At 39.4% G+C, this 14,921-nt stretch overlaps 1 protein-coding gene across 4 annotated transcripts in view; it reads left to right on the plus strand.

Moving 5' to 3' along the window:
* Positions 1-394: 394 nt before the first annotated feature.
* Positions 395-14,921, plus strand: part of BCLAF3 (BCLAF1 and THRAP3 family member 3) — a 108,058-nt gene continuing 93,531 nt past the window's right edge. Inside the window, exons 1-2 of one of the 4 annotated variants that reach the window (XM_069063452.1) lie at positions 395-411; positions 1,388-1,498. In XM_069063452.1, the coding sequence (XP_068919553.1) occupies positions 1,455-1,498 (44 nt within the window). In that variant the 5' untranslated portion in view covers positions 395-411; positions 1,388-1,454. Of the gene's footprint in view, positions 412-444; positions 837-1,387; positions 1,499-14,921 lie in introns of those variants that run through there. The other 3 variants (XM_069063455.1, XM_069063454.1, XM_069063453.1) reach the window with 3 other exon arrangements.

A 14,921-nucleotide genomic window follows, 5' to 3' on the forward strand; every position in this document is an offset into this window, starting at 1 on the left:
GGTTAGCATTTATATAGCTTTAAAGTTGGCAGAGAGCTTTCCACATATTATTTCATTGAGCCAGAGCCTCGGGTTCTTGGGGGAGGTAGGGAGGAGGGGCTTTGATGGCGGATGAGGGAAGGCGTCAAGTTTGTGTGTCTCCACTCCAGGGCAAGACACAAAGCTGGAAGGCTATGCCTCGGTTATGACCCCTAGGCCACGGTTATCCTTCACTTCCGGGTAGCCCCCTTTTTTAATTTCCCCCACCCCAACCCTCTGGGGGCGTCGCTACCCTGCTCTAGGGGGCGGGGATGCGCATGCGACCCCTTCCAGCGTGCCCGCCTCCAGTGACCCGCGCTGGGCTAAACGCTAGGCAAACGCATGCGCAAATAGCCCTCCGCCCGCCCCCGCCCGCCCTCCCCTAGGTGCCAGGTGAGTGCACGCCTCAGGGAAAGAGGCAGGAGGCAGGCGGGTGCGAGCCTGCGTCTGGGGCAGCCGCGGGAGGGACGGGAAAGTAGAGGCAGCCTAGTGTCTGTGGAGGCGAGGTGGGGAGGAAGAGGCGGTTCGGGGCGGAAGTGGTTCCGGGTTCCCGCGGCTACGGCTTGCAGCTGCAGCCCCAGCAGCCTCAGAAGCCGCCCGGACTTGGGAGCGGGTGGAGGCGGCGTTGGCGCCCAAAGAAAAGACGCTGCGGAGCTGGAGCTGGAGGCGGCCGCGGCCTCCTGGGACTTCCCCGCCCAGGTCCCAGGGACTTCGCGGTGAGCCGCCTGAGCTGAGCTGGCCAGGGTCCAGGGAGGGGTGCTGGGCGCGGCGGCCGGTAGAGGGCCGGGACCCCAGCCGCCGCGGGACGGGCGGGCGAGGTGCGTGGAGGCTGCGGAGGGATAGAGGAGGGCGCAGACAGCGCAGCGCTTGGGGGTGTAGCAGTGTGTGTGTATCACACTGACGTGATTGTTGTTGCGTGTGTTTTTTTCCCCTCATTCGTGCTGGGTGTCCCTCCCCCCACGCACCCCCCCCCCCCCCCCCCCCCCCCCCCTCATCTTTCCCTTCGCTGGGGGTGGGGAAGTTTCGGGCAAGTTTCTTCTAGACTAATTTCGGCCCTTGCAGGTGGTAGTCTTGGCGCAGTGAGTAGAGCGGGCGCTTGAATTGGAACCAGGTTCAAATCCTGATTTTCACACTTGCTCTGCTTGCCCTCCTCCGACAGTCACTTTACCTCTCTTGTGCCTCGTCTATAGGGGGCTGAGGATTCCAAGAGATAACCCGATAATTACTATGTAAACCTTAAAGCGTTTATGTCATTATCACTACTAATTCCTCGCAGGGGAATGGGGGTGGGGTGGTCACTGCGCTGGGTTTTGGTGCCTGAGTGCGGCTGGAGGTCAGCGAGTTCCCACCGTTCTTCCTTCCTCCGCAGCCCCGGGTACCCGAGGACTGGGAACATTTTGCTCGGCAGCTTTGGCAGCTCGTCGGTGTTCGAGAGCATGTCCTTGTCCCTGGAGGAGTTAACCAGCATTGAGCCTGCATCGTAAGTAGTGGTGGTTTGAGGAGGGTCAGGCAGGAGGACAGGGGTAAGACAAGATAAGAAACCTGGGGGACGAAGCTAAAAGCAGTTTCTAAAGGGGAAAAAATTATCTCTAAATTAGCTTCCCCCCTCCAAGGAAGGGATGAATCAAGGAAGTGGGTGTGCAACTAAAAAGATGAGAACAAATCGAAAATCCCCAACTAAGCAACAAAAGTATAAATGTTGAAAATTTTGAAAGATTATAAAACTGAAAGGAGGGTGGTCAGAAGCTGTTCTACTCAAGAAAGACAACATAGCATTTAACTGCTTGTGAAAAGTTGGTCCTAAGTTATGAGTTATTATGCTATTGTATAAGGTAACACCTGAAATTTTTTAAATGGCTAAAATTTCATTTTGTGAGTGTACAGGATAATTCTGAGGGATGGGAATGGATTATTGTAAAGTTTGTGCTGTAATTGATATATGGAACAAAAAGTGGTGAGAGAAAGAAAAGTTATATTGACGAATTTTAAGGGCTTCCACAGAAACTATAAGGGAACCAAGAAGAGAAGATATTCCTGGGATTTTGTAGCTTTTCCCCCCAATTTTTTTTTTAAGTAAAATGAACTGCATCTTTTTATGCCTTCATTTTTTAAATAGGAAATAAACAAAAATTGAGTGGTCATGAAGTATTTTATTTTGTTAATTTTTATTAGTCACTCTTGGGATTTTATTTGTAGTACTTTATTGAGTGCTTCAAAGTCCATAGGAGTACACTAGGAGAGGAAAGATTTTGGTTGTTGGAATTGCAATTTAATTTTTCATTTTTTACATTGAACCTTGAGTCAGAGTGTGTTAATGTGTTTAATATTCTAGTATGTATAGCAATTAAAAATCCTTTTCCTCTAAAAATCTGTTACTACAACCATCAAAACAAGGCAGAAATTTAGACAGATTAGTATTTGTGTGATAATATAGTACTTTGCAGCTGTGTACTAGAGTGCCTTCTAATAACTAAGGTTGATAGAGTGCTTTAAGGTTTGTCAAGCTCTTTACATATGCATCTATACATTTACATATACATCTTTTTGAGTTTCACAGCAATCATTTAAAGATTGGTAGGAATGAGTATGGGAGGCATCTCTGATGTCATTGGTAAAGGGAACTCCCTGGTTGATAAATCTTCCACCAGTTCAAGTTGACATCTCATCCTTTTAAATAAGGAGTTATTAAACTTTTTTGTTTTATGTATCCTTTGGTAATGTCCTGAATGAGGCCTATGAACCCTTTCTCAGAATAATGTTTTTTAAAGTATATTACAAAGGAAATGAATCATATTGAAATTGGGTTATCAAAATTTTTTTTTTTAAAGTTCAAGGACTCTAGTTTAAAAACACATGTTTTTTTCACAATGCCCTAGGCATTGAGAGGTTAGGGACTTGCCTAGAGTCACACTTCTAGTACAAATAAGTGACAGGACTCAAATCCAGAGCTTCCTGGCTTTGAAGCCAGCTCTTTATTTGCTATTCCAGGCTGCTTTTTGAAGTAGGAACTTCATTTTTTTTTGTTAACTCTTTTTTTTTTCTTTCTTACAGTAAGAGAACTGAGTGCTTAAGTGACTGGCTTATGAGCATATGGCAAATAATTCAAAGATAGGATTTCAACCCAACTATTCCTGATCTCAGGACATTATGACTTCTATCCATGCTGCCTCTGCTATATTGATTTTATATGTCAACTTAATTTTTGTTTTTAGTTCACACCAGTTTGTGTATATATGAATGTTTTCCGAATACAGATCACAAAATCCATATAATCGTCCACTCTGGCGGTGGAGTTAAATTCTTGAGACATCTGCTGGAAGTTTCATTCCTCTAAAAGCAAAACATCTGTTGAATTTTTATTTTCTTTGCTAAGGGAATTTTGGATTTAATCCTGACCAACTAGAAAGAACAGTTTTGTGATACATTAATATTAGTAACCAGGAGAAAGTTACTGTCATCTTGTGGTTTGTACCAGCTGGGAAAAGAAATAAATCAAGTATAGTTGGATTTATATTTGAGATTTTAGGAAAGCAGATTTTAAAACTTTAGGGAAAATAAAGGCTGGATACTGAGATGGGAGGTGCTAAAGGAAAGGTAATAAGCACCAGTATGTATCAGGCACTATGCTAAGTGCTTTATAGATATCTTGTTTGAGCATCACAATAACCCTGGGAGGTAGTTTCTATTTCTAATTTATGGTTGAGGAAACTGAAGCAAACAGGTTAAGTGACTCGCCCAGGGTCACATAACTGGGAAGTATCTCAGACCATTTATGAACCCAGGTCTTCCTACTTCCAGGTGGAGTGTTCTAGCCACTGGGCCAGGTTGGTGTCAATGAAATGTTAATTGTACAATCATTAGGGATTCCAAAGAGAGTAAAATGGTAAGCTACAAAAGCCAGGATGAGCTTAATTGCTTAGGAACATTTGATGTTTGGTTTTAAAAAAAATTCACCTTCTTGGGCTGGAATTCTCACTCTGGGCTCTTCACTGCCCTTATTGGGGGCAACGAATGTCACATGATTTATTCCACCTAGCCAGCATCAACCATGCTTCCTGACTTTGTTCATCCCAGCATATCTGGCAACGACATATCCTCTGGTACCTAGTTAGCCAGGTGGTACAGTGGATAGAGCACTGGCCTGTAGTCAGGAAAACCAGAATTCAGATATTGCCTTATACTAGCTGTGTGACCCTGGAGAAGTTTTCTTAACTATAGAATGGGAATGAGCAAGATAAAATCTCCCAGGGTGGTTGTAAGAATCAGTAGCTAGTATGTTAAATGCTAAGCAAGGTTTGGGCACATAGTAGCTCTTTTTTTTGCTTTTTTGGGGGGGGAACAGGACAGTAGGGCAATTGGACGTTAAGTGACTTGCCCAAGGTCACACAGCTAGTTTTTATGTTAAGCATCTGAGGCTGGATTTGAACTCAGGTCCTCCTGACTTCAGGGCCAGTGCTCTATTTACTGTGCCACCTAATCGCCTGCCACCTAGTAGCTCTTGATAAATACCTGTTTCCTTCCTTTGTCTGGATCTTTCCAAACACCTTGCCTTCTCCCTTTCTAATCCTAGAGTCCTAATCAAGTGAGTCTAACTTTGTGCTATTAGGACTGTATCTCTCACCCCCCCCTTTGACTTTATAAACCAATCCTTTGGTCCCCTCTGCGTCACTACTCTCTTAAATGTGTTATTTCTACCTATTTGTTTATAAACTCTTTTAGGGCAGGGTTTATTTCCCTTTTGTGTATTTGTGTTCCCAGTATAGGATGTGAAGACTTGAGCCTTTAATGAGCTGAGGCTTGCAATAATAATAATTGTAATAAGTGACATTTATATAATGTTAAAAGGTTTGCAGAGTTCTGTATATACTTAATTTCATTTTGAACTTTTCAGTTTCATGAGGTAGGTAGTATAGATATTTTCATTTTACAGGTAACTGAAGCTTATAGAGATTTGGTGATTTCTTTTTTTGAGGGAGGAAGGCAGAGCAATTGGGGTTAAGTGACTTGTCCAAGGTCACATGTCTAGTACGGGTTAAATATCTGAGGCTCGATTTGAACTCAGGTTCTCCTGACTCCAGGGCCGTTGCTTTATTCACTGTACCACCTAGCCCCTGGATTTGGTGATTTTTGCCTAAAGTTTGAGTTACTGAGCACTATGCTAAGGACAAAAAAAAGATGTTTTTAAATATATTTGGCATGAAACCAACTACTGTAGCAGCAAGTACCCCAGCATTCCCAGGGTGGCTGCCAACATAGGTTCTTAGATTTGCTTTTCTAAAGGAAAGCAACTCAAAATGAGTTAACAAGCTTGCTTTAATCAATCAAAGATATATCGTTTACCTAGTTGTATCAGCAATGCCTATGGAGATTACAAATATGCTGATATAATTATCCATTACAAAATACGTCATGCTTGCCATATGGGGAAATAAACTAGAAAATTTATTAAGATACCAAAAGACTGAGTCCCAAAACCAGAAAGTGAAAGCCATCAGAGTAGTTATGATATTGGCACAGGTAGATAAAGTAGAAAGCACCCACATTTTCAAGCCTTTGAAACAGAACAGGCTACCTCAGGCAAAGGTCCTCCTCTCCCCACTCACAGCAACCACCCAGCGTCCGGGAAGCGCGCTCCCAGCAGCTCCGGCCCCTGGCAGTCCTCAGCAGGAGTCCTTAGCAGAAATTCTGGCTAAGTCAAAAAAGGGCTTTGCGCTGCCGCTGCCTCTGCCTCTGCTGCTGCTGCCACCGCCACCACCACCGCCAGCCACCCCAGGAACTCTAGCTTGGCTTCCGCTTCCTGTTGCTCCGCCCCTTCCTGCTACGTCAGCAAGTCCAACGGGGCATGGAAGATCTTTAAATCCCATAACCCTTACACTAGTTCAGGGGGAAAAGGTCAGCACCCTGAACTTCAGAGTATACAGACAGCAGTTACAAGACAGAAACAGATCAAGCAGACAGGCTTCCAAACTGTCCAACCATTATATCCATACCAAATCACAGTTACCAGAGAGGGAAGCATCAACATCTGGGTTTTTCAAAGGGGGGGGGAGGGCGGTCTCAACAGCTGCCCAGAATCTCATCTGGTCAAATAACACAACACTTCTCAAAGTGAGCCCCAAAGCAAAGCCTCACATCAGGGATTATATAGCCTTCTTCTGGGTCAGAGAATGTAACAACCTTCTTGACCCACTGCCTAATCACAAAGCACCAAGGTGTGGGTGTTTCTGAAAAACAAGCCTCCCAACACAGGCTCCAAGTGCACTTAACCTAGGGGCAGGGACGATCTTAAAAATTTACATTCCTATAACAACTACAAAAGTGAAGAAGTTCACTGTTTGGCCTGATGACTTAATAATAGGTAATAGACTACTCAATTCTTTTTCCTTTCCTTTTCTTCAACCCAGAGAATGGGTCCCCAGACTGGAGTGAGTAAAAGAATGCAAATAGGAGAGGATTATAACTCAAAAGTAGATGAAACAGTAAGAAAGCATTTAGTTGCCTTAAATGAGTTCACATCTGTCACCCCAAGTGTATTTCATCCCAAGGTGCTGAAGTACCTTGTAAATGTTACCTCAGTTACTGTTGATAATCTCAAGTCACTAAACATTTCTTAAGCACTTTGCCAGGTACTGTGCTAAGTGCTAGGACTACAAAACAAGCAAAAAGAAAAAGCATTGTAATCAAGGAAGACAACCTGAGAAGATGAGCTGAAGGAGGAGGAGTGAGAATAAAGAAAGAAGCCTGGCCAGGGGAGGAGCATTGTAGAGAAAGTAGAACTGTGGTCTGGAGAGGAATGACAGCATAGTTGGCCTATTCTTAAAATGCAGTTTCTAGGGGGAACCAGCTAATTAGATAGAGAGGCTGCAGGGGTGAAAGCTGCTTCTAGTGGGAATAGTCATTCAAGGAGGAGGAGTGAGAATAAAGAAAGAAGCCTGGCCAGGGTGGGGCATTGTAGAGAAAGTAAAACTGTGGTCTGGAGAGGAATGACAGCATAGTTGGCCTGTTCTTAAAATGCAGTTTCTAGGGGGAACCAGCTAATTAGATGGAGAGGCTGCAGGGGTGAAAGCTGCTTCCAGTGGGAATAGTCATCCAAGGGGGTAGTGAACTTCCAGGGTGAAGAAATTTCTAACACTGTAAAGAAAGTCTGTGGGATTCAGTCAGAAGTGCTGCTCACTTTATCCTGCTGTGTAGTTTTTTTTCTACTGTACAGAGAACTTTGTGAACTCCAAGAAAGGCCATCATCATAGCATTGTGAGACAGAAATGGAAGAAAGTTGGAGATATGCCAAAAGATGGGAGTTGAACAAATAAATGTCTGATTTTTAAAAAGGGGGAACTGGTTGGATTCTCCAAAATTCTAGGTCAATAATCATGAAGTAGAGACTGCCATTAGAAGTCTTATAACAAGTTTCTAGAGAAATCAGGGTGTAGTAGAAAGGGCACTGATTTTATAAAGCATTAGAAGGGCTAAATTTGAATGCCTTCTCTGCTAGAGACACAGTGGATAAAGTGGTGGCGCTAAGGTCATATTCGAATTCAGATACTTATTGTGTGACCCTGGGCAAGTGATTTAACCTCTGCCTCACTTTCCCCAACTGTAAAATGGAGAGAGTCAGCCTCACAGAATTGTTTTAAGGTTCATATGAGATACTTGTAAAGCATTTATCATAGGACTTGGTACATAATAGGTACTTAATAAATGCTTGTTTCCTTCTTACTTGTTACCTGAAGTTACCTTAGACAAATCACTTAATTTTATTTGGCTTTCATTTTCTCATCTGTGAAATGAAATAATTGGGCGAGATAATTTCTATTTTAAATCTTAATAATTGAACAAGTGGTTTAAAATATGAATTGGTTTTTGATAGGACAGCCTCTCTCTGGCAGAAAATGTCAGGCATCTTAGAGGAAAAGAAATCAAAATCAGATACAGTTAAATCTGTATTTTAGATTTTAGGAAAGCAGATTTTAAAAGGTTTTTGTGCAGCTTTACCATACCACTCTGCCTTCTCTTGCAAAGAAACTACCATCTCTGAATTTATTCCTGCAAAGCATTTTTTGTCCTTAGTAAACTGAAACATTGGTACAAATACTGGTCTTCCAGTTTGATTGTTGTTCCTGTGAAAAAGATGGGAGAGTTTTAGTGGCATTTGGTATGAGTCAAGTAGGGTGTGAACTTAGGCTGCATCAGGTTGTCCAGAGTGTTTATCATGGGGGAGATAATAATTCCACTGGTCTCTGATCATAGCACTTGAAGAGTTTTGTGTTATTGTGGGCATCCTTCATTAGAAAGGACTTAGGCAAATTAGAGTACCTCCAGAGGAGGGCAACAGTATTGTTTGAATTGTTTTGCCTGAAAAAAAGTAGATCTAGGTGAGAGAATAGCTGTCTTTAAGTTCTGGAAGAATTGCCATTTGGAAGAATTAAATTTATTGTTCCAGACCATGTTAACCTAAAACAGTGGGTGGAAATTGCAGAAATGAAGATTTTAGTTTATCACAAGGAAAAATTTGTTAATAATTGGAGTGGTCCCAAGGGAATGGTGGGTTCTTTATCACTAGAGATTTTCCAGCAGATGCTGGATGACCACTTACAGGGTCATTGTAGGATGTCCAGTGAATGTGTACTGATGAAACCAGATGATTGTTGAGTTAAGATTCTTCAGTTCTGCTTAATTACTCTTAATGAGGTACTTGATAACTCTTAATCTTCCCAAATAAGGTAACATGTCAATATCCTGTTTATAATTTTTCTGGTACTTGAGTTTTTGAAATGATAGGTACATTTTCATCTGTTATGTGGATAAATACATCTCACATTTACATAGCATTTTATAGTTTATATAGAGCATTAGATTTGGAATCAGAAGACTTGGGTTTCAATCTCCCAGCTCTGCCATGCATATTTCTGTGAGAGGCAGTTTTCACATCTGGGCCTTTTGTATACATATATACCCAACATATGTAGGCCTGCTGTTAGAAAAATAAATAAGAGTAGTCCCTACTCTCAAGGAGCTTACAGTCTAGTAGGTAAGAGAAAATGTGGACAGAAGTCATAATAAAGAGTATAACTGCATGAAAAAGATAAATTGAGGAATAAGAGAATTCAGATAAGGGACTTCTGGACTGTGTAAACTCCATGAGCAGCTGAGACTGTTTCATCTCAGCTCTTTGTTCCTAGCATGCAATGGGTGCTCAGTAAACTTCTGACACCTTGAATTCTGCCTAAGGTGACTCAGGAAAGCCTAATGGGGGTAGAGTGGCATCTGAGCTGAGCACTGTGTCATGCCACAGCTTTTTGTACAAGTGATAGATTCCCCACTTGATTTGGTGGTTGTGGGACTCTTTCAGGGAGTCATTAAACTAGATTGTACTGTAAAAAGTATAATAAATATGTATTTTAGTTGTTTTCTAATCTCCATTGTGCTTTACTGGAAAGACAAAATGCAGGTACCATTTTGTTTTCAAATGTTTAGCAGGATGTTCATGTATAGAAAAAGGTCAATTCAAAAGTGCAAGTCAAAAAATAACATTTAGCTCTGCCGTAAGAAGTTCATACATTTAGAGCTAGAAGGGACTTCTAAGAGTTGAGTTGTCCATTCCAACCTAGTCTTTTAGAAATTTTATTGATAGCTTTTGTTTTTATATCATTATTTCTAGATATGTCTCCCAAAATTCTTCCCAAAGAGCCATTCTTTTTAATAATAAAAAAATGTCTGAGGAAAAAGGACAACTCTGCAGAAGTAACACATTAGCCAAATTTAACAGTGTATTCATTGTTCCACACCCAGGCCTCCCACCTCTGCAAAGAATAGAGAAGGTACATTTTTCTTCGTCTCAGAATGAAATCTGATCATCATGATAGTTTAGTTTTGTTGTTGCTGTTGTTGGCCTTTATCTGGGTGTTCTCATAGTTTCTTGATTCTGCTCACTTCGTGCATCAGCCCATAACTCTTCCCATGCCTCTCTATATTATTTATATTCATTGTTTTTAATGGCAAAGTTATATTCCAGGACATCCATATATCTCAGTTTGCAACCCCTTCATTCAAAAATGAGGAAAATGTTATCCAAGGTTAGACAAAATAAATCCCAGAGCCAGTATTTGAACTTGTGTCTTTTGAGTCAAAATGTTCTTTCCTTCTAGTAAGTGTTAAGTGTCTGAGGCTGGGTTTGAACTCAGGTCCTTCTGAATACAGGGCTTGTGTTCTATTAACTGCACCACCTAGCCACCCCTGTTCTTTCAATTTTTGATAATCCCCAGGAACTAAGAACATACATAAAGCACTTTCCAAGCTTTAAAGCACAATGTAATGCTATTATTGTTGTCATTTTCTCTCATGTTTCCAAATTGTTTTCCAGAATGTTTGGGCTAAATTCATAGACCCACTGGTAGCGTTAGTGTGCTTGCCCCGCTTCAACATTATTTCCCTCTTTTGTCGTTTTTTTTTTTGGCTTCCATATTGTCTAGGCAAGGGGATCCAAAAGCTTTGTTGAGAAGGGCAGTTTTTATGCTTGTTTGGTATCCTCTTTAAGGCAGTTAATGTACTTAAGTTAAACTTCTGTATTAAGTTGTTAAAATCAGCATCTATGTCCACTCCTTTATTCGTTGCCCATGTTTTAGCATTTTAAAAATTGCACTTGTGATTTCATTAGTATAGGGAACTCTTGGTGAAGAAATTCCCTCTCACCTCTTCAGTAAACTTTAATCTTAGAGAATTGGCTGGGACACAGCTTATATATATCAGAAGCAAGTTTTGAATCCAGATCTTACTGACTTTGAACCTAGCTCTTTATCCACTATCCCAGTAGTCTCTAAACTTTTTTCATTATGGATCCTATTAATTAAAAATTTTCAAGCACACCCCCCCCCCCATATGTATATATTTAAATGATATTTCATCCTAGAGTTAGTAGGAAGTCCTTGGAGTTTATTGGGGGGAGTGACATATTCAGACCTGTACCTTCAGAAAAATAAACATTGTTATATGTGTGGAGGATGATTGCAATGTGGAGAGACTAGAAGTTAGGACACCAATTTGCAATTATTGCAGATATCTCTTGCTTTCTTTGCCTCTTTGGTTGTCATGGCCAGCCAATTTACCCTCAAGTGACCAGTCTCGAGGTAAAAAGCTTCATGTTTAGTTGGACTGGTCTTTGGAAAGCAGACACAGTCCGTTACTGGGACTGTACTGAAAGCCAGGTGTACAGAGAGAGTCCTTTGACTCCACATTCAGTATTCTGCACTAGACCGCATTGTAATCCTATTTCATTTGATTGTAACAGTGACTGTGACTATTGATAGCAGAACAGATTGAGAGATTAAGGGACTTGGTCTACAACTAGTAATAGAAATAAAATTTGAAATCACATAATACAGGATCATATAGGTTTAGAATTAGAAGGAGTATTTGGAGGCTATCCAGCTTAACCCCCTCATATTAAGGAGAACTGAATTTAAGAGAAGATAAATGACATGCCCAGGGTCACTGAGATGATAATAGAAGGGATTCAAACTCTTGTTCCCTAACTCTTAATCTAGTGCTTTTCCTATAGAGCTGTGCTCTCTTCTTAGTGTAAACTTAGTATTTGTTCCAGTAAATTCAGTTGAATGAATGGACAGTCATGGAAGTTACCCCCGTGGTATTTTCTCCAAGAAATCTAAAAATGACATTTTTGGTGATTTCTAGTAAAAACGAATGGATAAAATCTGGTCCAGTTGGCAGTACACCTGAAACTTCTAAACACGATCACATCATTTGGGTTCATTATAAAGAATTATCCCCAACTCTCTATGGTCTTAAACTGGAAAATTCTACTGATGGAATTGTGTAATTCTGAGAAGTTTTGTAATCAGAGCTTCTTTAGTAACTTTTTTTCAGAGTTAAATATTTGTTGTCCTTTAAGCTAGACATCATTTGAAATTCTGCCTTCTTGTAGAAATCTAAGAGGAATAGGGATCTCCAAGCAGTTGGAAAGTTCTAACATGGAAGCTGTCAAAAATGACAGCTTTATTCCATATGCCCCATGGTGCTGTCACCTTGTTTGATTGTGAATACTACTGCTGGAGCAATATAGAAATATATTATTGTCGATGGCTAACAGGAGTGTTGCTTTTTGCCTGTGGCCTTATCCTGCCTGCTGAATTTTATAGGATCCATGTAGCTCTTAGCCTTTAAAAAAATTTTTTTTCCAGTTATGTGTGGAAACTTTTTAACGTTTAAAAAAAATTTTGAGTCCAAATTCTCTCCTTTTCTCCCTCTCCCTCTCACTTTATTGAAAAGGCAAGCAATTTGATATAGGTTTTACATGTATACAATCATACAAAACATTTCCATATTAGTCTCATTGTGAAAGAACACAAATCAAAAACAAAACAAAAAATGCCCAAGAAAAATAGTTTTTTCTCTAATAGTGAGTTCTTGTCTCAAAAGCTTAGATCTTTGGGGTTACCAAACACTAGATTGCTATGGTTATTTACTGTTTTGTATTGTGTACCTAATCTAGTCCATTGATCCACCACTGTTTTTCAACTAGAAACGAGATTGTTTTGATGATTCCCATTTTATAATACAGTTTGAGATCTGGTACTGTTAGGCTCCCTTCCTTCGCTTTTTTTTTTCATTGATTCCTTTCATATTCTTGACCTTTTGTTGTTCTAGGTGAATTACATTAGTTTTTCTAGTTCTGTAAATAATTTTCTTTTGGTATTTTGATTGATATGGCATTGAATAAATTTATCGAGATATAATTATCATTTTTATTATATTGGCTTGTCCTACTCATGAGCAATGAATGTTTTTCCATTTGTTTAGAACTGACTTTATTTGTCTGGAAAGCGTTTTGTAATTGTGTTCATATAGTTCTGGGTTTGTCTTGGCAGGTAGGCAGACTCCCAAGTATTTTGTATTGTCTATAGTCATTTAAATGGAGTTTCTATTCCTTTCTCTACTTGTTGGACTTCATTGATAATATTTAGAAATGTTGATGATTTATGTGGGTTTATTTTATATCCTAAAACTTTGCTGAAGTCATTATTTCAGCTGTTTTTTTAGTTTATTCTCAAGCATTCTCCAAGTGTATCATCATATCATCTGAAAAGTGAGTTTTATTTCCTCCTTGCCTATTCTAATTTCTTCTTCTTTAATTGTTGTAGTTAGCATTTCTAGCACGATATTTTAATAATAGTGGTAAAAATGGACATCTTTGTTTCGCTTCTGATCTTTTGGGGAAGGCTTCTAGCTTATCCCCAAATATAGATAATGCTTGCTAATGCTTTTATTTCTATGTTTTCTAGTGTTTTTAATAGGAATGTGTTGTGTTTTGTCAAAAGCTTTTTCTCCAACTGTTGAGGTAATCATGATTTTTGTTTTGTTACTTACAGTTTTAGGAAAACTGATAGTTTTCCTAATATAGAACCACCCCTGCATTCCTGGTATAAATCCCACCTGGTCATAGTGTACAATATTTGTGGTATATTGCTGTAATCTCTGTGCTAGTATTTATTTAAAATTTTTGCTTTAGTATTTGTTAAGGAAATTGGTCTTCAGTTGACTTTCTTTGTTTTTGTTCTCCCTGGTTTAGGTATCAGCACCATATTTGTGTCATAAAAGGAATTTGGCAGGACTCCTTCTTTGCCTATTTTCCCAAATAGTTTATATGGTATTGGAGTTAATTGTTTATTAAATGTTTGGTAGAATTGGGGAGCTTACTGATGACTTATTCAATTTCTTTTTCTAAGATGCAGTTATTTAAGTATTCTATTTCCTTTTCTGTTAATCTGGGCAATTTGTGTTTTTTGTAGATATTCATTTCACTTAGATTATATGTTTTACTGGCATATAATTGGGCAAAATAGCTCCTAATAATTGCTTCAATTTCATTTTCTTTGGTGATGAATTCACCCTTTTCATTTTTGATACTAGTAATTTTTTTTAATCAAATTAACCAATGACTTCTATTTTATTGGGATTTTTTTTCATAAAGCCAACTTATGATTTTATTAGCTTAATTAGGGATTTTAAAATATGTTCTTTTTCTATTTTTTTAGTTGCATTCTCAGTTCATTGATCTGCTTTTACTGTTTTATTGATATAAGTGTTTAGAGATAGGAATTTCCCCCAAGTACTGCTTTGGCTGCATCCCATAAATCCTGTTGTGTTGTCTTATTGTTATCCTCTTTAATAAAAGTATATGATTTGTTCTTTGACCTACTCTTTTTTTTTTTCTTGCTTTTTGGAGGCTGGGAAGGTAGGGCAGTTGGGGTTAAGTGACTTGCCCAAGGTCACATGGCTTGTTTTGTGTTAAGTGTCTGATGCTGGATTTGAACTCAGGTCCTCCTGACTCCAGGGCGGGTGCTCTATTCATGGTGCCACCTAGCCGCCCCCTACTAAATCTTTAGGATTAAATTATTTTGTTTCCACTTAATTTTTAATCTGTGTTTCTAAAGCCTTTTATTGAATATAATTTTTATTGCATTATGATCTGAAAAGATGCATTAATTTATTTAATTTTAATTTTTCTGCATTTAGTTGTGAAGTTTTTATGCCTTAGTACATCATCAGTTTTTGTGTAGGTGTCATGTACCATGGTGAAAAAGGCATTTTCCTTTCTGTTCCCATTCAGTTTTCTCCAGAGGTCTATCATGTCTAATTTTTTAAAAAATTCTATTCATTTCTTTAACCTCTTTATTGTTTATTTTGTGGTTAGATTTATTTAGTTCTGGGAGTGGAAAGTTGAGGTCCCCCACTAATGTCTATTTTGTTGTCTATTTCCTCCCCTAACTCACTTAACTTTTTTTTTTTTTAGAATTTGAATGATATATCATTCGGTGCATATATGTTTAGTATTGATACTACTTCACTGTATTTGGTACCTTTGAGCAAAATATAGTTTCCTTGTTAGT

Source organism: Petaurus breviceps, unplaced genomic scaffold, assembly GCF_028583685.1.
Source record: "Petaurus breviceps papuanus isolate PSGF00001 unplaced genomic scaffold, PetGlider_PUasm1.0 90574, whole genome shotgun sequence".
NCBI lineage: Eukaryota > Metazoa > Chordata > Mammalia > Diprotodontia > Petauridae > Petaurus > Petaurus breviceps.